At 47.0% G+C, this 23,527-nt stretch overlaps 2 protein-coding genes across 9 annotated transcripts in view; one reads left to right on the plus strand and one right to left on the minus strand.

Annotated features, from left to right (window-relative positions):
* Window positions 1-23,527, minus strand: part of FipoQ (F-box/LRR-repeat protein FipoQ) — a 170,431-nt gene that overhangs the window by 122,934 nt on the left and 23,970 nt on the right. The window contains exons 1-2 of one of the 4 annotated variants that reach the window (XM_071672412.1): window positions 23,488-23,521; window positions 18,176-18,673 (exon numbers count right to left, since the gene is read on the minus strand). The exons of 1 other annotated variant lie outside the window; for it this stretch is intronic. In XM_071672412.1, the coding sequence (XP_071528513.1) occupies window positions 18,176-18,271 (96 nt within the window). In that variant the 5' untranslated portion in view covers window positions 18,272-18,673; window positions 23,488-23,521. Of the gene's footprint in view, window positions 1-18,175; window positions 18,697-23,461; window positions 23,522-23,527 lie in introns of those variants that run through there. 2 more of the 4 variants (XM_071672413.1, XM_071672411.1) reach the window with 2 other exon arrangements.
* The window catches only part of LOC139754727 (zinc transporter ZIP13 homolog), a 168,242-nt gene that overhangs the window by 99,575 nt on the left and 45,140 nt on the right, over window positions 1-23,527 (plus strand). The gene's annotated exons all lie outside the window — the stretch shown is intronic.

Raw genomic sequence — 23,527 nt, forward strand, 5'->3', positions numbered from 1 at the left:
ACATTTCAGTTAAGGCCCAGCCTTGAGGTGGACTTTTGTCCGTTCCCCCTGCCATACTTCATCGTCTTATTTTTGCTCACATTAACTTTCAACTTCATCCTTTCACACTCTTTAAAAGTCTGACACCTCCACCTGGAGTTTCCACTAGACTTTGCCACCAGAGCTATATCATCTACAAGCAGCAACTGACTCATCTCTTAAGTGCCCCTACTCCCAGCATGATATAGACACACATTCACTCCATGGTCCTTGCATTTAACTCTCTCATCGCTTTGTCCATTAATAGATTAAATGGGCATGGTGACGTCACACACCCCTGGTACTGATTTTCCTTTACTGGGAACCATTAACCCTCTCCCCTTCCTGCTCATACAATTTCTCACTCTCCTGGTAACAATGCCCAACTGTATTTAGTAACTTTCCTCCTCACCATTTATTTCTAGCACCTCCCAGAAGGCATTTCTTTCATCCTGGTCTTCCCTCTCTTAAAGTACTTCACACAAAATTTTTGAAGGGAACACCTGGTCCACACACTCTCTACCAATCCTGAAGTCACTTTGCTTTTTGTCAGTCATATGCGTTGTGCATGTAACCGTTCTCGGTTACCACTCTCCTTTACACTTTACCAGGTATACGTTGTTGTTAGAATATTCATTTATTTTTGCCATTATATTAGGGCATTATTCATACATATTGCCATTCCTCTTGCTCCTCATATTTGGCTGTACACATGTCAGACAGTCTGACTAACCAGTCAGTAGCACTGTCACCCCCTTGAGAAACTCGGTTGCGATTTCATTCGCTTCTGCTTCTTTGTCATACTTCATTGTATGAAAGGGTTTCAGGACCATAGATCTATGATATAGCATCAAGAACAGATGGCTTCCTCCATTGTTTAGTATCTTGGAAGGTAATGCAGGAGGGAAGCATTTCCAGCCCCCTGCTCTCACCATGTAACTCTTATATGACATATAGAGGATATGTGGGCAGTATTCTTTCCTAACATTAAGTTTTTTGTTTTATACGTTCTCCCCATTCCTGCAATAGTGAGGTAGCATCAGGAATTGAACTTCTGAGGAAATTTCCATGCTCTGCTCCGTATGTTCTCACTTTTAAAGAGTGTTATTACTGGAAGGGAGGATTTATAGCCAACTTTTATATTGCCTTTTATTTTGCACAGGAGATAGATGGGCAGTGAATTTTTTGCCCTCTTTCAGGGGTGCCATTAATGATAGTGATATAATGATGATTTTCCCATGGGACAGTGGAGAGAGAAAATACCACCCTTCTTTCTTTTGTGTGTCGTAGAGGACTAAGTGTGGCAGGTGTTTGGGGCTGCAAGTCCTCCCCTCAGTTGTTATTACTTTCTGAAAGAAGTTTTATTTTGAGGCTGCGCTGTTTTCGTGATGCTACCTTGCTTAGTTGGAAAATGGTAGACAGGTATGTAAGGAAGAAAAGAATAACAATGATTATATTTTTTTTCCTGTACAATTGGTTATCCCTCCTTAGGAAGGAAACATCAGGAACATACAACCAACCTCATTTACAAACTTCCACACTCTAGCTGTCATGTTTAATGCACTGAAACCAGATGCCATCTACTGCCAAGTCCCACAGACTATTCCATGGTTTACTGTGACTGCTTCATATGCCTTGGTTCAGCCCACTGACTAAGCATTGCCCCCATATAGCATATCGATCCAATTCATTGTATCCCGCACGTTCCTCTCTCCCTCCTGAAGCTTCATTGCCCAATAATCCAAAGCCTACTTCACCCCTATCTCACTTCTATCTCACAGGTCTCCTCTTCACCCTTGGTTCCCCCATCCTGATACACAGATTCTCTTAGTCAGGCATTTTTCATCCATTCTCTCCATGATAATGATTAAAACATTGATATTTTTCTTTTTTACTGTACTACTTGATAGCTCCTCCCACTTTATGAACTTCATTGTTACTACTGCTGATCGTAATGGTAATGATAATAATCACCATTTTCATAATGATGGTAATCGTAATGGTAATAACCTTTCATACTTATTTATTGTTTCCCACATGTGCAAGATAGCATCATGGAACAGACAACGGAGCTATTGAGGAAAATTCTCCCTTAGCTTCTTCATCCATTCCTAGTTTTAGAACAAGGTAATAAAGGAGGGGAGGATTTCAAGCCTCCCATTTTTGCCTCTCTTTGTTGCCTTCTGGGACATGCAATAGACATGTGGGTAGTATTCTTTTCCCCCATCGCCTGGAATGAATAATGATCATAGTAATGATAAAGATGTGAATAGTAATACTGTAACACTTCTCTCTCAGCCTTGATTTCATATTAGCAGCACCAAGGTTTTTGTTGTATTGTCCAAACAGATGCACTGCCTTTTACAGTTGAATCTATTCATCTTTCGTAACAGCTTTCACCAACTCTCTTATTTTTTTTTAGACATTCCATTGTATCATTGTTGTCCATTCTGTTGGATCCATTTGTGCTTTATAATGATATATATTTTTTCATGGATATAAGTGCACAATGGTATAGTAGTTTTGTAACAGAAACTGCGAAAGAGATAATTAAAGGCACTTGGCATTTTGATACATATTTTTTCATGGATATAAGTGCACAATTGTATAGTAGTTTTGTAACAGAAACTGTGAAAGAGATAATTAAAGGCACTTGGCATTTTGGACTTCATTATCAAGGCACTTAGAGGTCTTTGAATCCTCCGAAAATAACTTCAGTATTAGTAATGTTTGAAGGACAGAGTGATACAAATTCCTGTGATTCATTCTATAGTGATAAAGGCAGCAGTCATATCTTGACGCCATCTTGTCTTTCTTGCCTTTTGCTGGTCATCCTGGTGGTTTTTCTTGTCCAGCAGTTCTCACGGTTTACGACATCCTTTATCTCTGAATGGATCTCTTGTCAAGACTTATTATCAGCTGTTTGTCAAACCATTTCTAGGAGCATGATAATCTTATGAGGCAAGGCTCTGGAGGTGTCCTGTAACACATCAAGTGAGGATGAAAATTCACGCTGTATTTTGTACCATTCTTAAAAGTAGTTTTTCAGAGAAAGGGATGTGAATCACCTTATACACTTTTCAGTGCGCCATGTAGGCAACTGTGAGATTACTTGTCTATTTTCACTGTCAAGGTTTTATGTCATGCACTTGATTGTATCAGCTCTTGACGATTTAGTTTTTGTTTCTCTTTTTATTTCACCGTGAACTTGGAGCTGTTTTTCTTCAGGCATAGATACTCATGAGGAAGAATATACTTTCTTGTTTGTCCTGCTTGTTCATCATGAACTATCTCTCAGAATCAATGTTATTATTTTCTGTGTAATATTTTTTGATATAGAATTCAGCATCAGCAATACTATAACACTTTTTAAGATTTTAACAGTCATCTGCCTCCTTTCCTCCCACTTCTCACCCTTGAGTGATGACCTTGAACGCAGATGTCTCTTCAGACTTAGATTTTTTATTTTGTCTTTCTACATATGATTATAAGAAGCGTTTATTTCTTTTCTTTTGTTTTTGGCTGAGATTTTTTATTTTGTCCTTCTGCATATGATTATAAGAAGCGTTTAAGCGAGAGAATTTAAGTATTTCAGAGCTGTCTTGGGTAAGTTTGGTGATATGGAAGGAGAGATAAGGGGAGGGAGCAGTACAGGATAGGAGAGTCACTGTGCCTCCTACGAGAGTAATTAAGGGAAGAGGTATGAGTATGGAAGTGAAGATTGTATTAAGGGACAGCATAGTCCTCCCAGCTCTGACCAATGCAGCTGAAACTTGGGCATGGAATGAGCCACAGAGGTCAGGAATCCAGGCTGTGAAAATGATCCATTTGAGAGAATTTGTGGTATGGCAGGGAATGAATTGTGAAGCAGTAGAATTGGTGAAATGTAATCCTTTGAGTTGATATGTGCCTGATGGGAACTTTACAAAGAGATTGTATAATAGTACAATTAAAGGGATAGTGTGCGAGGAAGACCACCCCTGACATGGGCAAATAGAGTGGAAAAGCACTAGAGGTAGAGAAGTGGTGGAAGAATGCATGGAACAGTGTATATCAGGAAGGCATGTAAGGACAGGGATGATTGGAGACTTTGCCGTGGCCAACCCTTCGACGTGAGTCCTCGGAGGGATCGGGCATCAGAGATATAGATAGATACCTCTAGATTGATAACTCTACTTATACATTTAATAACGTAGGTTTATTCTTGGACTGGATTAAGCGAGACTGTTAAGGGCATGATATAAACATGTGAGTGTTAACCTGGTTGTGGGTATTTTTTTAACGTGAATTATTATGGAAAATTTCATTTTTACATTTATGATTACCTCTTCCTAGATCTTTAACATTACTTTCACCATCATTTTTTCCTCCTGGAGTCTTGAAAGAGTTTAGTCTTATATTGTCGATTGTTCCTTGACTTGTTTGTTCAGTTTTTTCTACTCTGAATTCCATCCAATTCACTTCTTATTTTTATATCTTTTTAAATCTTTTGCATTTATTCTTTGTCTGCTGACCCAGTCACGGGAGAAAGCTTACCAACCCATGAACACTAAGATGAGATTTTTCAACAAGGCATGACGAGAGAGAGTGCTTACTTATCTACTTGCCTTTGAGTTCCTATGAAGGGCAGGGAAAGCACATCGTGTTCCCTGCACCTCTTGTTTATTGAGTAATTCTTTTTTTTCCTCAGTTGCCAATCACGTTACAGATTTATCCATCCTGGGTTCATCTGGAACAGCTTTCTGAAGCAAAACCCAAGCTAAAGCTTGCCTTAGGTTGGCATTCACATGTGTGGAGCCATCCATCAAGGTTGTTCGAGTGGCCTGCTTCATCACTTAACAGTGTTGCACGATCAAGACATTTTTGAATTGACAACCTAGAGCACCATGTTGCAGAATGAATAAAGTGAACTTGCACAATCAAGATTGTTTACTTATGTGTAGAATGTATGACAGGCATTGAATAAGAATGTGATTTTAAGAAAGATGTATAAAATGTTGGAATAGAAGAAATATATTCAGAGATTAGATGAGATTGAGGAGCGAGAAATTGCTATAAGGAACTGACACGAAGGGACGTTTAGGGAAATGAAAACAAGTTGTGAGAAATTCAACAGGGACTTAGTAAATGTGAACATGTAGGGAATTACTGTACTGAGAGGGCCAGGTTGGAGGGGTGATGTCTTAAAGTTGGGGCTGGGAAAGGATGAGAAGTTGATTGAATGCAAGTGTGGTTTGGGAGAGAGAGACAGAGAAAGGGAATAAGAGAAATGTAGCATCTTTTGGCAATGATGAATGGATGTATATGAATATATATGTATATGGATCATATTGTTACAACTTATGGCAGTGACGAATTGGTGTGTATGATATATATTTATGTACTATATATATGTGTGTGTATGGATCATGGTATTGACGTGTGTGGGAGATGATGAGGGAGAAGAATGAGGTAGAAGGCGTGAAGTGCGATGACAACATTTGACCTCATCTCATTCCCCCTAACCATTCTGCTGCATTATGACCTTCTCCCTTTCCCTCTCCTCCCCATTCCCATTCTCCCTAGCTCCCTATTGCTCTGCCTCCCCCCTACCCTTTCTAACACTCCCAATACCTTTTTTCCTCTCTTGTTAGTATCACATTTCCTCACACTTTTGTCGTGCTCTCTCTCTCTCTCTCTCTCTCTCTCTCTCTCTCTCTCTCTCTCTCTCTCTCTCTCTCTCTCTCTCTCTCTCTCTCTCTCTCAGGAGCGAGTGTGGAGGCCAGATAAACCCACACGCCTCATTTTCTGTCCCGGTGATGCGTGTGTGTGTGTGAGAGAGGCGCTCACCAAAGTTTTGCCGGGTCGCTTCTGCACTGGTGTGATTGTGAGGGGAGAGAGAGAGAGAGAGAGAGAGAGAGAGAGAGAGAGAGAGAGAGAGAGAGAGAGAGAGAGAGAGAGAGAGAGAGAGAGAGAGAGGCCACCTGCTACTGTTGGTGGGGTGTCTGTCCCCCCCCTCTCTTTCTCTTTCTCCTACACGACGAGAGAGAGAGAGAGAGAGAGAGAGAGAGAGAGAGAGAGAGAGAGAGAGAGAGAGAGAGAGAGAGAGAGAGAGAGAGGAAGGGGGTTAGGGGGAGGGGGAAATATAGAATGCCACAAACGCTTGGGGGGAAGGAAGGTGGGTGGGTGGGGTCAGGATGTTGTGTGATGGGGGTCAGGAATGTTGGTGATGGGGTCAGAATGTTGGTGATGGGGTCAGAATGTTGGTGATGGGGCAGGATGTTGATGATGGGGTCAGATGTTGATGATGGGGTCAGATGTTGATGATGGGGTCAGGATGTTGATGATGGGGTCAGGATTTTGATGATGGGGTCAGGATTTTGATGATGGGGTCAGGATTTTGATGATGGGGTCAGATGTTGGTGATTGGGGTCAGGATGTTGATGATGGGGTCAGGATTTGGTGATGGGGGTCAGGAAGTTGGTGATGGGGTCATGATGTTGTGATGGGGGTCAGGATGTTGTTGATGGGGTCAGGATGTTGTGATGGGGGTCAGGATGTTTGGTGATGGGTCAGGATGTTGTTGATGGGGTCAGGATTTTGATGATGGGGTCAGGATGTTGTGATGGGGGTCAGATGTTGGTGATGGGAGTCAGGATGTTGGTGATGGGGGTCAGGATGTTGATGATGGGGGTCAGGATGTTGGTGATGGGGGTCAGGATGTTGGTGATGGGGTCAGATGTTGATGATGGGGTCAGGATTGTTGGTGATGGGGTCAGGAATGTTGGTGATGGGGTCCAGGATGTTGGTGATTGGGGTCAGGATGTTGGTGATTGGGGTCAGGATGTTGATGATGGGGTCAGGATTTTGATGATGGGGTCAGGATTTTGATGATGGGGTCAGATGTTGATGATGGGGTCAGGATGTTGGGGATGGGGGTCAGGATTTGGTGATGGGGTCATGATGTTGTGATGGGGGTCAGGATGTTGATGATGGGGGTCAGATGTTGATGATGGGGTCAGGATTTTGATGATGGGGTCAGGATGTTGGGATGGGGTCAGGATGTTGGTGATAGGGGTCAGGATGTTTGGTGATGGGGTCAGATGTTGGTGATGGGGGACAGGATGTTGGTGAATGGGGGTCAGGATGGTGATGGGGTCAGATGTTGATGATGGGGTCAGATGTTGATGATGGGGTCAGATGTTGATGATGGGGTCAGATGTTGATGATGGGGGTCAGGAAGTTGGTGATGGGGTCAGGAAGTTGGTGATGGGGGTTCAGGATGTTGGTGAATGGGGGTCAGGATGTTGGTGAAGGGGTCAGGATGTTGATGATGGGGTCAGGATTTTGATGATGGGGGTCAGGAGGTTGGTGATGGGTCAGGATGTTGGTGATGGTCAGGATGTTGGTGATGGGGGTCAGGATGTTGATGATGGGGTCAGATGTTGGTGATGGGAGTCAGGATGTTGGTGAAGGGGTCAGGATGTTGGAGATGGGGTCAGGATGTTGTGATGGGGGTCAGATGTTGATGATGGGGTCAGATGTTGATGATGGGGTCAGATGTTGATGATGGGGTCAGGATGTTGATGATGGGGTCAGGATGTTGATGATGGGGTCAGGATGTTTGGTGATTGGGGTCAGGATGTATGGTGATGGGGTCAGATGTTGTGATGGGGGTCAGGATGTTGGTGATGAGGGGTCAGGATGTTGATGATGGGGGTCAGGATGTTGGTGAAGGGGTCAGGATGTTGGAGATGGGGTCAGGATGTTGATGATGGGGTCAGGATTTTGATGATGGGGTCAGATGTTGATGATGGGGTCAGGATTTGGTGATGGGGTCCAGGATGTTGGTGATTGGGGTCAGGATGTTGGTGATTGGGGTCAGGATGTTGTTGATGGGGGTCAGGATTTGGTGATGGGGTCAGATGTTGGTGATGGGGTCAGGATTTTGATGATGGGGTCAGGATGTTGGTGCTGGGGGTCAGGATGTTGTGATGGGGGTCAGGATGTTGTGATGGGGTCATGATGTTGTGATGGGGTCATGATGTTGTGATGGGGGTCAGGAGTTGGTGATGGGGTCAGATGTTGATGATGGGGTCAGGATGTGGTGATGGGTCAGGATGTTGTGTGATGGGGGTCAGATGTTGTGATGGGGGTCAGGAAGTTGGTGATGGGGTCAGGATGTTGGTGAGGGTCAGATGTTGGTGATGGGAGTCAGGATGTTGGTGATAGGGGTCAGGATGTTGGAGATGGGGTCAGGATGTTGGAGATGGGGTCAGGATGTTGGAGATGGGGTCAGGATGTTGGAGATGGGGTCAGGATGTTGGAGATGGGGTCAGGATGTTGGAGATGGGGTCAGGATGTTGGAGATGGGGGTCAGGATTGTTGGTGATGGGGTGTCAGGATGTTGGTGTTGGGGTCAGGATGTTGTGATGGGGGTCAGATGTTGATGATGGGAGTCAGGATGTTGGTGAAGGGGTCAGGATGTTGGTGATGGGGGTCAGGATGTTGGAGATGGGGGTCAGGATGTTGGTGATGGGGTCAGGATGTTGGTGATGGGGGTCAGGATGTTGGTGATGGGGGACAGGATGTTGATGATGGGGTCAGATGTTGTGATGGGGGTCAGGATGGTGATGGGGGTCAGGATGGTGGTGATGGGGGTCAGGATGTTGTGTGATGGGGGTCAGGATGTGGTGATGGGGTCAGGATGGTTGGTGATGGGGGTTCAGGATGTTGGTGATGGGTCAGGATGTTTGGTGATGGGTCAGGATGTTGGGGATGGGGGTCAGGATGTTGTGATGGGGGTCAGGATGGTTGGTGATGGGGTCAGGAAGTTGGTGATGGGGTCAGGATTTGGTGATGGGGGTCAGGATTGTTGGTGATGGGGGTCAAGGATGTTGGTGATGTGGGTCAGGATGTTGGTGATGGGGTCAGGATGTTGGTGATGGGGGTCAGGATGTTGGTGATGGGGGTCAGGTGTTGGTGATGGGGTCCAGATGTTGGTGATGGTCAGGATGTTGGTGTGGGGGTCAGGATGTGGTGATGGGGTCAGGAGTTGGTGATGGGGTCCAGGATGTTGGTGATGGGGTCAGATGTTGGTGATGGGGTCAGATGTTGGTGATGGTCAGGATGTTGGTGATAGGGGTCAGGATGTTGTGATGGGGTCAGGATGTGGTGATGGGGTCAGTATGTTGGTGATGGGGTCCAGGATGTTGGTGATTGGGGTCAGGATGTTTGGTGATGGGTCAGGATGTTGTGATGGGGGTCAGATGTTGATGATGGGGTCAGGATGTTGATGATGGGGGTCAGGATTTGGTGATGGGGTCAGATGTTGATGATGGGGTCAGGATGTTGGTGCTGGGGGTCAGGATGTTGTGATGGGGTCAGGATGTTGTTGATGGGGTCAGGATTTTGATGATGGGGTCAGGATTTTGATGATGGGGTCAGATGTTGATGATGGGGTCAGATGTTGTGATGGGGGTCAGATGTTGGTGAGGGGGTCAGGATGTTGGTAAAGGGGTTTTCAGGAGTTGGTGATGGGGGGGGGGGGGGGGGGGGGTTAATTTTACAGAGTTGGTGATGGGGTCAGGATGTTGGTGAGGGGGGTAGGATGTTGGTGTGGGGGTCAGGATTTGGGGTGGGGCAGGATGTGGTAAAGGGGTCGGATGTTGGTGGGGGTAGGATTTTGGTGAGGGGGGGCAGGATGTTGGATGGGGGTCAGGATGTTGGGGATGGGGTCGGGATGTTGGGAGGGGGTCAGGATGTGTGATGGGTCAGATTTTGGGATGGGGGTCAGGATGTTGGGGATGGGGTCGGATTTTGGGGGGGTCAGGAATTGTGAGGGGTCGGTTTTTGGTGATGGGGTCAGGAGTTGGTATGGGGCAGGATTTTGGTGTTTGGGGTCAGGATGTTGGGGAGGGGGGTCGGGATGGTTGGGGGGGTTCAGGGGTTTTTGGGGTGGGTGGGGGGGGTCGGATGTTGGTGATGGGGGTCGGATTTTGGGGAAAGGGGTCGGATTTTTGGTGATGGGGTCAGATGGGGTGTGGGTTCAGGAGTTGGGAGGGGGGCGGGATTTTGGGTGATGGGGCGGTTTTTGGTGATGGGGGTCGGGAAAGTTGGTATGGGGTCAGGATTTGTAAAGGGGCAGGAGGGTTGGGATGGGTCAGATGTTGGGGGGGGGTCATGTTGTAAAAGGGGGAGATTTTGGGTGATGGGGGTCGGATTTGATAGGTCAAAGTTGGTGTGGGGGTCAGGATGTTGGTGATGGGGGTCAGGATGTTGGTGAGGGGGTCGGGGTTTTGGTGAGGGGGTCGGGATTTTGGGTGTGGGGGTCAGGATTTTGGGATAGGGGTCAGATGTTTGGTATGGGGCAGATTTTGGGGTGAGGGGGCAATTTGGTGGGGGGTCAGGATGTTGGTGAGGGGGTCGGATGTTGGTGATGGGGTCAGGAGTTGGTGGGGGGTGGGATTTGGGGATGGGGTCGGGAGTTGTGATTGGGGCGGGTTTGGTGAGGGGGGTCAATGTTGGTGATGGGGGTCGGATGTTGGGATGGGGTCAGGAGTTGGTGAGGGGTCAGGATTTTGGGTGATGGGGTCAGGATGTTGGTGATGGGGTCAGGATGTTGGTGATGGGGGTCAGGATGTTGGTGATGGGGGTCAGGATGTTGGTGATGGGGTCAGGATGTTGGTGATGGGGTCAGGATGTTGGTGATGGGGTCAGGATGTTGGTGATGGGGGTCAGGATGTTGGTGATGGGGGTCAGGATGTTGGTGATGGGGGTCAGGATGTTGGTGATGGGGTCAGGATGTTGGTGATGGGGGTCAGGATGTTGGTGATGGGGTCAGGGAATTTGGTGATGGGGTCAGGATGTTGGTGATGGGGGTCAGGATGTTGGGTGAGGGGGTCAGGATGTTTGGTGAGGGGTCAGGATGTTGGTGAATGGGTAGAATTTTGGTGATGGGGTCAGGATGTTGGTGATGGGGTCAGGATGTTGGTGATGGGGTCAGGATGTTGGTGATGGGGGTCAGGAAATTTTGGGTGATGGGGTCAGGATGTTGGTGATGGGGTCAGGATGTTGGTGAGGGGGTCAGGATGTTGGTGATGGGGTCAGGATGTTGGTGATGGGGTCAGGATGTTGGTGATGGGGTCAGGATGTTGGTAAATGGGGTCGGGATTTTGGGTGATGGGTCGGGATGGTTGGGGGTCGGGATGTTGGTGATGGGGTCAGGATTTTGGTGATGGGGGTCAGGATGTTGGTGATGGGGTCAGGATGTTGGTGATGGGGGTCAGGATGTTGGTGATGGGGGGATTGGGGACGCCGTTGGCCGGGTCCGGTTACATGGCGACGGGGCGAGGCTTGGACGATGTGACTTTGATAGAAGGAGAGGGATTGGGAGCTGGCATTTGCTAGGGATTGGGTTCAGTGGCTTTGATAGAAGGAGAGGGATTGGAGGGGGGGGGTGTCCTGGCCCTTGCTTGCCTTGTGCCCCAAAGAAGAGAGAGAGAGAGAGAGAGAGAGAGAGAGAGAGAGAGAGAGAGAGAGGAAGAGAGAGAGAGAGAAATTTGGGAGGAAAGGGGGGGGGGGGCGGGCCAATTGAGGGGATGTAAAGAGACATCCAAGATGGCTGGAGGAAAAAAAAAAGAGAACTTTGGACAAATCTGGGCCAGAGAGAGAGAAAAGATGGTGAGAGTAAAGTAGAATGTGTGACATTCCTAAAGAGGCTGGTGCTTCAGCGTGGCTTGGATGACGTAGGTGGCCCTTGGGGGTGGGTGGGTGGGTGGTGGAGGAAGCGTCCCCTTGGGTGGGTGGGTGGGTGGTGGAGGCGCCGCCCTTGGGTGGGTGTGTGGTGGGTTGTGCCACCGTCTCCTGCCTGATGACCTGGCCAGCTCCACGGTGGGTCGCCCCTGTTACGTGACTCACACATCTGAGGGCATAGCACACCCCTTCCTTAATTCATTCCTTCATTCATTCCTTCCTTCTTTCTTTCTTTCCTTCCTTCCTTCCTTCTTTCCTTCCTTCCTCCCTCCCTTCCTGCCTGCCCAGCTCTCGTATCAGGGAGTCCAATGTCGCAAGGAGGAGGCCCTAGGACCCTTCTGGATGGCTTAATACTTTGGGGGAACCCTTCTTGATGGCATAATACTTTGGGGGAACCCTTCTTGATGGCATAATACTTTGGGGGAACCCTTCTTGATGGCATAATACTTTGGGGAACCCTTCTTGATGGCATAATACTTTGGGGGAACCCTTCTGGATGGCATAATACTTTGGGGAAAACCCCTTTTTGGGTGGCATAATAAATTTGGGAACCCTTCTTGATGGCATAATACTTTGGGGAACCCTTCTTGATGGCATAATACTTTGGGGAACCCTTCTTGATGGCATAATACTTTGGGGGAACCCTTCTTGATGGCATAATACTTTGGGGAACCCTTCTTGATGGCATAATACTTTGGGGAACCCTTCTTGATGGCATAATACTTTGGGGGAACCCTTCTTGATGGCATAATACTTTGGGGGACCCTTCTTGATGGCATAATACTTTTGGGGAACCCTTCTTGATGGCATAATACTTTGGGGAACCCTTCTTGATGGCATAATACTTTGGGGAACCCTTCTGGATGGCATAATACTTTGGGGGAACCCTTCTTGATGGCATAATACTTTGGGGGACCCTTCTTGATGGCATAATACTTTGGGGAACCCTTCTTGATGGCATAATCCCTTGGGGGGAACCCTTTTTTGAAGGCATAAACTTGGGGAACCCTTCTTGATGGCATAAAATTTTGGGGGAAAAACCCTTCATTGATGGCATAAATATTTTTTGGGGAACCCTTCTGATGGCATAAAACTTTGGGGACCCTTCTTATGGCATAATACTTTGGGGGAACCCTTCTTGATGGCATAATACTTTGGGAACCCCTTCTTGATGGCATAATACTTTGGGGAACCTTCTTGATGGCATAATAATTTGGGGGAACCCTTCTTGATGGCTTAATACTTTGGGGAAACCCCTCTTGAAGGCAAAATACTTTGGGGGAACCCCTTTCCCTTATGGCATAATACTTTGGGAAACCCTTCTGATGCATAATACTTTTTGGAACCCTTTTTTTGGGCCATAATACTTTGGTGAACCCTTTTTGAGGGCATAATACTTTGGGAACCCCCTTCTGATGGCAAATACTTTGGGGAAACCTTGATGGCATAATACTTTGGGAACCCTTCTTGATGGCATAATATTTTGGGGAACCCTTCTTGAAGGTATAATACAGGGGGGAAACCCCTTCCCTTGATGGCAAAATTTACTTTGGGGAAAAACCCCCTTCTTGATGGCATAATACTTTGGGGAACCCTTTCCCTTAAAGGAATAATACTTTGGGGAACCCTTCTTGATGGCATAATACTTTGGGGGAACCCTTCTTGATGGCATAATACTTTGGGAACCCTTCTTGATGGCATAATACTTTGGGGAACCCTTCTTGATGGCATAATACTTTGGGGGAACCCTTCTTGATGGCATAATACTTTGGGGAACCCTTCTTGATGGCATAATACTTTGGGGAACCCTTCTTGATGGCATAATACTTTGGGGAACCCTTCTTGATGACATAATACTTTTGAAGGAACCTTAATTTTTGTTCATTGTTCGACACTGTTGTGTGGTGTGTGTGAGTGTGTATGATGTGTGTGTGTGTGTGGTGTGTGTGTGTGTATGGTGTGTGTGTGTGTTGTGTGGTTTATGTGTGTTGTGTGTGTGTGGTGTGTGTGTTGTGTGTGTGTGTGTGTGTGTGTGTGTGTCCCCCATTCCCTTCCCCATTCCCACTATTTCTCGAAACTTTCTCTCTCCCATCACCCGTGTAGAACGTGTCCCCACACACACTCCACACTGTCCCACGGCTCAGTGGGATGCCACTCACCCAGCTGCGGTGTGGTGCGCAGGGGAGGGGGGGTGGGTGGTGAAGGTCAGATAAGGTCATGGGGTCAGGCTCTCTCCTGTCGGCCTTGGGTCATCTCTCCTCCTCCTACCTTCTTGCGCGCGCCTCTCTCTCTCTCCTCTCTCACTCTCCTCATCTCTCTCTCCTCTCCTCCTCTCCTCTCTCTCTCATCCATCTCCATATACCATCACGTCCTGTTCTCTCTGACGTAAGCCAGAGAGGGGTGGGTGGGAGGGGAGGAGAGAGTCATGCAGGGGGTGGGTGGGTGGGAGATGGAATAGTTGGTGGAAGGGGGGTGTGAGAGGGTGAGGGGGGTGTGTGGGGTGGGGGGGTTGGATCGGCCGTATACGTGTTCTGAGGGCGCGTCGTGCCGTATCCAGGGCGAGCCAGGACAGAACACACGGAGGAAGAAGGACAGATGACAGGAGACCTGATGGTCGGTATCTGCTGAAATGACTATGTGTGTGTGTGTGTGTGTTGTGTTGTGTGTGAGGAAATGGGCAGGTCAGGCACCATATCTGTGAGGCAATTGGTGCATGTCAACCACATGTTGGATGTGTGGGAAGGTAATTAATTAATTTAGAAGGTTAATTAATGGGTGGACCTATTTTTTTTGGCCTTGGAAGCATTAATTTATGGAAGAAATTGTATTAATTTTTTTTTTATCCATTTATCTGTTTACCATAGGTCGTGTGTGATATGTCTAAACTTTTGAATTATTGGGATTTTTATATATAAATTTTTTTAGTTTTTAAAAAGAGTAAATATTAAATATTTTATTTGAAATTCTCAGCTTATATAAAAACTTGATAATTGTCATTTTTATACCCAAATTTGACAGAGTTTATGAATGATTATTCGAATTTTTATTTAAAATTTCTTTTGTATCAAAACTTAATAATGGTTGTGATTTTTATATACCTAAATTTTGTCAGTTTTTAAGACGATCAATTATTACAATTTTTATTATCATTTAGAATTCATAGTTTTTGAGATGAGTCAAATTCAGCATTTTTTTGGGAATGGAAATTTTTTTTAAAAGTTTTATATAATTTCGAAATTTGAAAGTAACTGCTTGACACACACACACACACACACAAAACACACACACACCACACACGCACGCGCACACGCACGTACGCACGCACGACCTGTGGTGCAAGGTAGGCACTTTCACACACTCTCTCTCTCTCTCTCTCTCTCTCTCTCACACTCTCTCTCTCTCTCTCTCTCCTCACTTTCTCTCCCCCCTCCCTCCCTCCCCTCCCCCGCCTCCTTGTTGCAGCTGTCGAGTCACATTCCCTGGCCCCAGTCCGGCCTCCCCTCTCCGTGCACGCCCCCCCGCCCCGCCCCACCCCCGGGACCGGTTCTTGTGTATCGTGTTTGACCTCCTCCTTCACCCCTTACGGGGCGCCCCGCCGCTGGCATCACCACCCACCTCCTCCAGGCAAGGGGGCCCCGGGGCTCGGTTGTGGCGGGGCGGGGCGGGGCGGGCGCTGGAAATAGTAACAATGAGAGAGAGAGAGAGAGAGAGAGAGAGAGAGAGAGAGAGAGAGAGAGAGAGAGAGAGAGAGAGAGAGAGTCATGAGTCGTTTATTTCACCTTATCTCGTGTGATGTCAAAAAAAAAAAGCAGCCCCAGCCCCATGCCCCACGGGGGAAGAGGCGGGAGGGAAGTCATGGACGAACATGAGCGGCGAGACGAAAGACCTGCATTTGACCCCTCGAGTTTCGTGTTGTTTTGATGCCCGTTTTCTAACCCCTTAGGGTTAGGGGGGTATGTCAGTGGGAAAACGGGATTGCTTTAGGGGTAAACTCATCTAAATGTATCTCTTTTTTTAGGGGGGAAACTCGACTAAATATATCCTTTTTTATGCCATTAATGTTGTAGTGACGTCTTTGTGGTACAGTGGACTCCTTGTGGGGGTTTAATGGCGCCAGATGGGGTAGTGAGAGCGTTGGATGTCGAAGGGCGACATTTGGGTATATAGGTTTCCCACGAGAATTTATATATATATTTTTATTTTTTTAAAGGTAATTTTTAGGGTATATTAATTTGATGATGTAAGTTAGGATTAATTTTAGGGTAAATATATATTGATGTAAGCTGGTATTTAATCCCGTGTATGTGGGGATATATTATGTTCGTGTACTTGATACTTGAACGACATAAAACCATGGCGTAAATTCGTTTTATTTTCGTCGTTGTTAAGTGTTTGAGCAGACTTATGTAACGAGAGGAGAAGGGAAGACATCTTATCATCTGTCTGTTTCAAATCTGCCACACAATGGCAAGTCTTGGCAACGTGTCGCGCTTGCGCATGCGCTCTCTCCTCCTCCCTCACACACCCCGCTGCCAGACGTATGGGGGTCAAGTCGACCAATCAGCTGTGTGTGTGTGTGGTGTGTGTGTGTCCGCTGCCGAATAGCGCTTTTATTTTGTGTTTATTATCATATTTATGATGACTCGATTTGTTTTAACCCTTGATTTTGTTGATGATAAGTTGGTTATCAAAGTGTGGTGGCTCCAGTTGAAGGAGATTTTGTTACCAAGATGAAAATGATAAAATATTTGGTAATTAAGATAAAAAAAAATATGAAAGATATTTGGGATTGGACACTTCCTTCGTGTTATTTCATTCGTCGGATTCCAATAGATGGTAAAATAGATGGTAGAAATCTTGAAATGAATATTATTAACATAGCAGTAAGTAAAAACAGTGGATAGTAACAATAGCTACACTAAAGATTATTTTCGTTTCTTATATATATATTATTTTATTTATTTTGCTTTGTCGCTGTCTCCCTGCGTTTGCGAGGTAGCGCAAGGAAACAGACAAAAGAAATGGCCCAACCCACCCACATACACTGTAATACATACACTCCACACACGCAAAATACATACCTTACACTCAATGACAGAGAAGAGGAGACAATTGGGGTGAAAGATGAGTGAAAAAATTTTGTGTGATCGGCTGAACATCAGGAGTGAAAGGAGGCAAGGAATAGAGTAATGAGCGATGGGATACAGGGTTGACGTGCTGTCAGATTGATCAAGCAGTGAAGCGCGGGGTAAACCATGAAACTGTGTAGGTACGTAATTGCGGTGTGACGAGTAAACATGGTATGGGGGGGGATGGGCATTTCTTTCGTCTGTTCCTTGCCTACCTCGCAAACGCGTGGAACAGCGACAAGTTAAAAAAAAAAAAAAAAAAAAAAAATCTCAATGTACACATAATTACACATGACATACATATATACACATGTACATATCATACTACCTGCCTATTCATTCCCATCGCCACCTTGCCACACATGGAATAACAACCCCCTCCCCCCTCATGTGTGCGAGGAAGCGCTAGGAAAAGACAACAAAGGCCACATTCGTTCACACTCATTCTCTAGCTGTCATGTAATAATGCAACCGAAACCACAGCTCCCTTTTTCCACATCCAGGCAAAGGGAGCTGTGGTTTTCGGTGCATTATATATATAAATATATATATATATATAAATATATATATATATTAAATAATATATATATATATATATATAACCTAATCCGCTAACTAGACGTCTCTGGCTCACAGTGTCCATATGTACCGCTATATTTAGCAGCGTATGGCTCATTCGTTATCTACATATTACTGACTTTGTGTAACCTTGTACGGCTGGCCTTCCAGATAGACAAGCCTAGCTTCGCTATCTAGATATGGCTGTTATCTATCCATGGTTGTCTATTGCTGCTACATATGGGTTTGGTCTGTTTAGCGAGAAACGGCTGGATTGCTAACTCCCTTTGGCCGAGACGTAAACATGGCTGGCTTTCTAGCTGCATACTGGTGTCCTATCTACGCATGGCAGTGTATATATATATAATATATATATATATATAATATATATATATATATATAATATATATATATATTGGAAAGATCACAATTTTGCGCGTGATCAAGATATTCCTATGAGTCCACGAGGGGGAAAATGAAACACGAAAAGTTCCCAAGTGCACTTTCGTGTCATAATCACATCATCAGGGAGAGACAAGAGAGAAATATAACGATCAGTTGATATACAACGAAGAGACGTAGCTAGGACGCCATTGGGTTAACATGTGACACAACAAGAGAGAGAGAAATATACACACAACAACAAAGTCCGTTGATATATATATATATATTATACAACGAAGAGACTTGGGCCCGCCCTTGGGTAAACAACTGTGTACATTAAAGGGTTTACTTACCGTGTAGAACTTCTTCTCAAGGCCCAAGAGTCTCTCTCGGTCACAGAAGGAACCACGCTTCTCCATAGAGAAATCCGGGAGGGAGAGGGTCTGCATGTTGGCGGCTGGGATGGAGGGCGGGGGACACTTCCTTTCCTTTCCTTTCCTTTCCTTTCTTTCCTTTCCTTTCCTTTCCCCTCGTCCTACCTCCTCTCCTCCTGTATTATGCGATGGCGCTTGTAGGGCTAGGCTGGTATGCCAATAAGGGCTTGTCTCGACGCCCTTTCTTAGCAGTGGTCTTATGGAATGGTTTTGGGCCTTCGCTCACTTCCTCGGAGGGCCTTTGACCACGGGCCTTCGCTCACTTGTATCGAGGGTCTTTGGCCACCGCTCAGGGCCTTTGCTCACTTCCTCGAGGGCCTTTGGCCAGCGCCAAGGGCGTCTCCTTCTCAGCACAGGGAGGAAATGGTTGGCCTCACACAGGGAGTCCTCATGTTTTCACTCACTGGGACAGGCAGACTACGGGTGGTGGGGGTGTGTCACTTCGTGAGGAAGATGTGTATAATGTATATATAAGGCGTGTGGTGAGGGTGTAGGGTGGACATGAGGTGATGTATATATAAGGCGTGTGGTGAGGGTGTAGGGTGGACATGAGGTGATGTATATATGAGGGATATGGTGAGGGGTATAGGGTGGACATGAGGTGATGTATATATGAGGAATATGATGAGGGTGCAGGGTGGACATGAGTGATGTATATATGAGAATAGATGAGAATAGGACATAGGTATGTATAAGAGGAATACGAGGTATAAAAAGGACTGAGTATTATATATATATATGAGGATATGAAGTGTTTATATGAGGGTATAGGAAGGTCATGATGTGATGTATATATATAAATATGAGGGTATAGGAAAGACATATGATTTATATATATATATCCCCCCCCCTTGACCATGGCGTATTCATGGGCCCGCCCAGGGTCGAGCCCACATAGGTTCGAATGCTGGTGTGCGGCAGTCGGTCCACAGTCGACCCGCTGTTCATCCACCCTTAAGGTGTTGGTCGATAAAATGGGTACCCGGCTCAGGCTAGGGTGTATATATATACACATTAAGGTGTATTATTATATATATAATATACACACCTGGTGGAAATGGTTGAATGGGTAGAGCAACGAGAGATGTGGGTGTGAAGTTGTCGTACCGGAGAGGGGATAAGTCATCGTACGTTGTGGTTGTGAAGTTGTCGTACCGGAGAGAGGGGTTAAGTCATCGTACGTTGTGGGTGTGAAGTTGTTGTACCGGAGAGGGGTTAAGTCATCGTACGTTGTGGGTGTGAAGTTGTCGTACCGGAGAGAGGGGTTAAGTCATCGTACGATGTGGGTGTGAAGTTGTCGTACCGGAGAGGGATAATTCATCGTACGTTGTGGTTGTGAAGTTGTCGTACCGGAGAGAGGGGTTAAGTCATCGTACGTTGTGGGTGTGAAGTTGTCGTACCGGAGAGAGGGTGTAAGTCATCGTACATTGTGGGTGTGAAGTTGTCGTACCGTAGGGTGTAGTCATCGTACGTTGTGGTTGTGAAGTTGTCGTACCGGAGAAAGGGGTTAAGTCATCGTACGTTGTGGGTGTGAAGTTGTCGTACCGGAGAGAAGGGTGTCAGTCATCGTACGTTGTGGGTGTGAAGTTGTCGTACCGGAGAATGGTCAGAGTCGTTCATGCGCCACGCAGAGATGGGCCGGACGCCCTGGCAGCGGTATGCAGATAGTGCCGTGTTGCATGGCTGTGCAGAGAGAGAGTGCATACGGGTCCCACGGACGCCGAGGCGTGTTAATACGGGCGGCGTATGTCCGCCGTGTGCGGTTGCCGGGGGGGGGGGGGTTGTTGACGTGGTAAACACGTTGCTTACGCGCGTAGGTCTGGAAGTGTTCGCTAGGAAGGGGGATAGCCCACGCATTAAGGTAAAAGGGGGGGGGGGGAATGGAGCCTCCATTAAGGTAAAAGGGGGGGCAAATGGACTCTCCATTAAGGTTAAAGGGGGTAAATGGACTCTCCATTAAGGTAAATGGGGGTAAATGGACTCTCCATTAAGGTAAATGGGGTAAATGGACTCGTCATTAAGGTAAAAGGGGTAAATACACCCTCCATTAAGGTAAAAGGTTGTAAATACACCCTCCATTAAGGTAAATGGGGTAAATACACCCTCCAATAAGGTAAAATGGGTAAATACACCCTCCATTAAGGTAAAATGGGGTAAGTACACCCTCCAGTAAGGTAAAATGGGTAAATACACCCTCGAATAAGGTGAAGGGGGTAAATACACCCTCCATTAAGGTAAAAACGGGGTAAATTGACTCTCCATTAAGGCAAGGGGGTAAATGGACTCTCCATTAAGGCAAGGGGGTAGATATAGTGGCGAGGTGGTGATCTCCCTCAGACGCGTAGGTGATAAACCGACCACGTGGAGCCGCCTGACCACGTGCATGGCTGACACGTGGTGTTTTACAACCCCGTGTGTGTGAGGGGAGATGGGGAGGAGAGGGGAAGGAGGTGGGGGAGAATGGTGAGGTTGGGGAGTGGAGTGGGGAGGGAGGGGAGAGACCCAAGGGTGTGTGTGTGTGTGTGTGTGTGTGAAGGAATGGGGGGGAAAGGTGGAATGGGTGTGAAGAATGGGGGAAGGTGGAATGGTGTGAAGGAATGGGGAAAGGTGGAATGGTGGAAGGAATGGGGGAAAGTAGAATGGGTGTGAAGGAATGGGTGGGGAAAGGTGGAATGGGTGGGGAAGGTGGAATGGGTGTGAAGGAATGGGGGGAAGGTGGAATGGGTGTGAAGGAATGGGGGAAAGGTGGAATGGGTGTGAAGGAATGGGGGAAAGGTGAATGGGTGTGAAGGAATGGGGGGGAAAGGTGAATGGGTGTGAAGGAATGGGGGGAAAGGTAGAATGGGTGTGAAGGAATGGGGGAAAGGTAAATGGGTGTGAAGGAATGGTGGGGAAAGGTGGTGAATGGGTGTGAAGGAATGGGGGGAAGGTAGAATGGGTGTGAAGGAATGGGGGGGAAAGGTGGAATGGGTGTGAAGGAATGGTGGGGAAAGGTAGAATGGGTGTGAAGGAATGGGTGGGGAAAGGTAGAATGGGTGTGAAGGAAGGGGGAAAGGTGAATGGGTGTGAAGGAATGGGTGGGAAAGGTAGAATGGGTGTGAAGGAATGGGGGGAAAGGTAGAATGGGTGTGAAGGATGGTGGGGAAAGGTAGAATGGTGTGAAGGAATGGGTGGGGAAAGGTAGAATGGGTGTGAAGGTAATGGTGGGGAAAGGTAGAATGGGTGTGAAGGAATGGGGGAAGGTGAATGGGTGTGAAGGAATGGGTGGGGAAAGGTAGAATGGGTGTGAAGGAATGGTGGGAAAGTAGAATGGGTGAAGGAATGGGTGGGGAAAGGTAGAATGGGTGTGAAGGAATGGGGGGAAGGTGGAATGGGTGTGAAGGAATGGGGGGGGAAAGGTGGAATGGGTGTGAAGGAATGGGGGGGAAAGGTAGAATGGGTGTGAAGGAATGGGGGGAAAGGTGGAATGGGTGTGAAGAATGGGGGGGGGGGAAAGGTGGAATGGGTGTGTTAGGGGCGAGAGGAAGAGGCACCGAAGGCCGGAGGGTAGATGGAAATGGGGGGGAATGGGAAGGGAGTGGCTCCTCCTCCTCATGAGAAAGGGGAGGAGCAGATATGGGAGAGGGGGAAATGGGAGGGACACTCGACCATGGCTTCCCAGAGACGGTGGTGTGTGTGTGTGTGTGTGTGTGTGTGTGTGTGTGTGTGTGTGTGTGGTGTGTGTGGCGCCCCCAGATAACATGATAACAGAGATAACAGTCATTCCTTTATCACCCCCACACATCCCCCCACACATACCCCCACACACGAGGGTAATGAACCACCTTTTTGATGTGGAGTGGACGAGTGGATTAAGGTCATGGTGGACGTGTGAGTGACCCTAGTGTGTGGTGTGTGTGTGTGTGTGTGTGTGTTGGGGGGGTGGGATGATAAGCCGAGAGAGAGAGAGAGAGAGAGAGAGAGAGAGAGAGAGAGAGAGAGAGAGAGAAGGGCTGGTGTATATCTATCTATCTCTATATCTATCTATCTATCTCTATATCTATCTATCTATCTATCTCTATATCTATCTATCTCTTTATCTATCTATCTATCTCTGTATCTATCTATCTCTATATCTATCTATTTATCTCTATATCTATCTATCTATATCTATCTTTATATCTATCTGTCTATCTGTATCTATCTATCTATCTATATCTATCTATCTATCTCTATCTATCTATCTATATCTATCTATCTATCTATCTCTATATCTATCTATCTATCTATCTATCTATCTCTATATCTATCTATCTCTATATCTATCTATCTATCTATCTATCTATCTCTATATCTGTCTATCTATCTATCTATCTCTATATCTATCTATCTATCTATCTATCTCTATATCTATCTATCTCTCTCTCTTGTATCGCTCGTCACGTACTCACTTCAGCAGTTGGGGGGGAGGGGGGGAGGTCTGTTGTTGTTGCTGTTGCTGTTGCCTCGCCAGCGTATCGTGCGTATATACGCACACATGCGTAACGACCTTTCCGTCCCTCGCGTATATACGCACACACGCGTTACGACCTTTCCGTTTGGGCGCGTATATACGCACACTCGCGTTACGACCTTTCCGTCCCCGCGCGTATATACGCACACACTTGTTACGACCTATCCGTCCCGCGCGTATATACGCACACACGCGTTACGACCTTTCCGTCCCGCGCGTATATACGCACACACTCGTTACGACCCTCTGTCCCGCGCGTATATACGCACACACTCGTTACGACCCTCTGTCCCGCGCGTATATACGCACACACTCGTTACGACCTTTCCGTCCCGCGCGCGTATATACGCACACACGCGTTACGACCCTCTGTCCCGCGCGTATATACGCACACACGCGTTACGACCCTCTGTCCCTCTCTGTATGTGTGTTGTGTGTGTGTGTGTGTGTGTCACACCACACCACGAGCCGGGGGGGGGGAAGGGGGGCCCTAAACCACTGCCCCCCCCCCCACCCCACCCCACAACCCAACCACACCCCACACAACCACAACACACCCTGGGGGGTGGGGGAGGAACCCTAATACACCCCACAACACTGGTGGAGGGACCTGAATACACCCCCACACCCCCACACACCCACACACCCACACACACCCACAACACTGGTGAAGGGACTTGAATACACCCCCACACCCCCACACACCCCCACACCCACACACACCCACACCCCACCACACCTTACACCACACTCTCGACCACACCCTCTGTGAGCCTGTG

This window comes from Panulirus ornatus, chromosome 17 (genome assembly GCF_036320965.1).
Source record: "Panulirus ornatus isolate Po-2019 chromosome 17, ASM3632096v1, whole genome shotgun sequence".
Classification (NCBI taxonomy): Eukaryota; Metazoa; Arthropoda; class Malacostraca; order Decapoda; family Palinuridae; genus Panulirus; species Panulirus ornatus.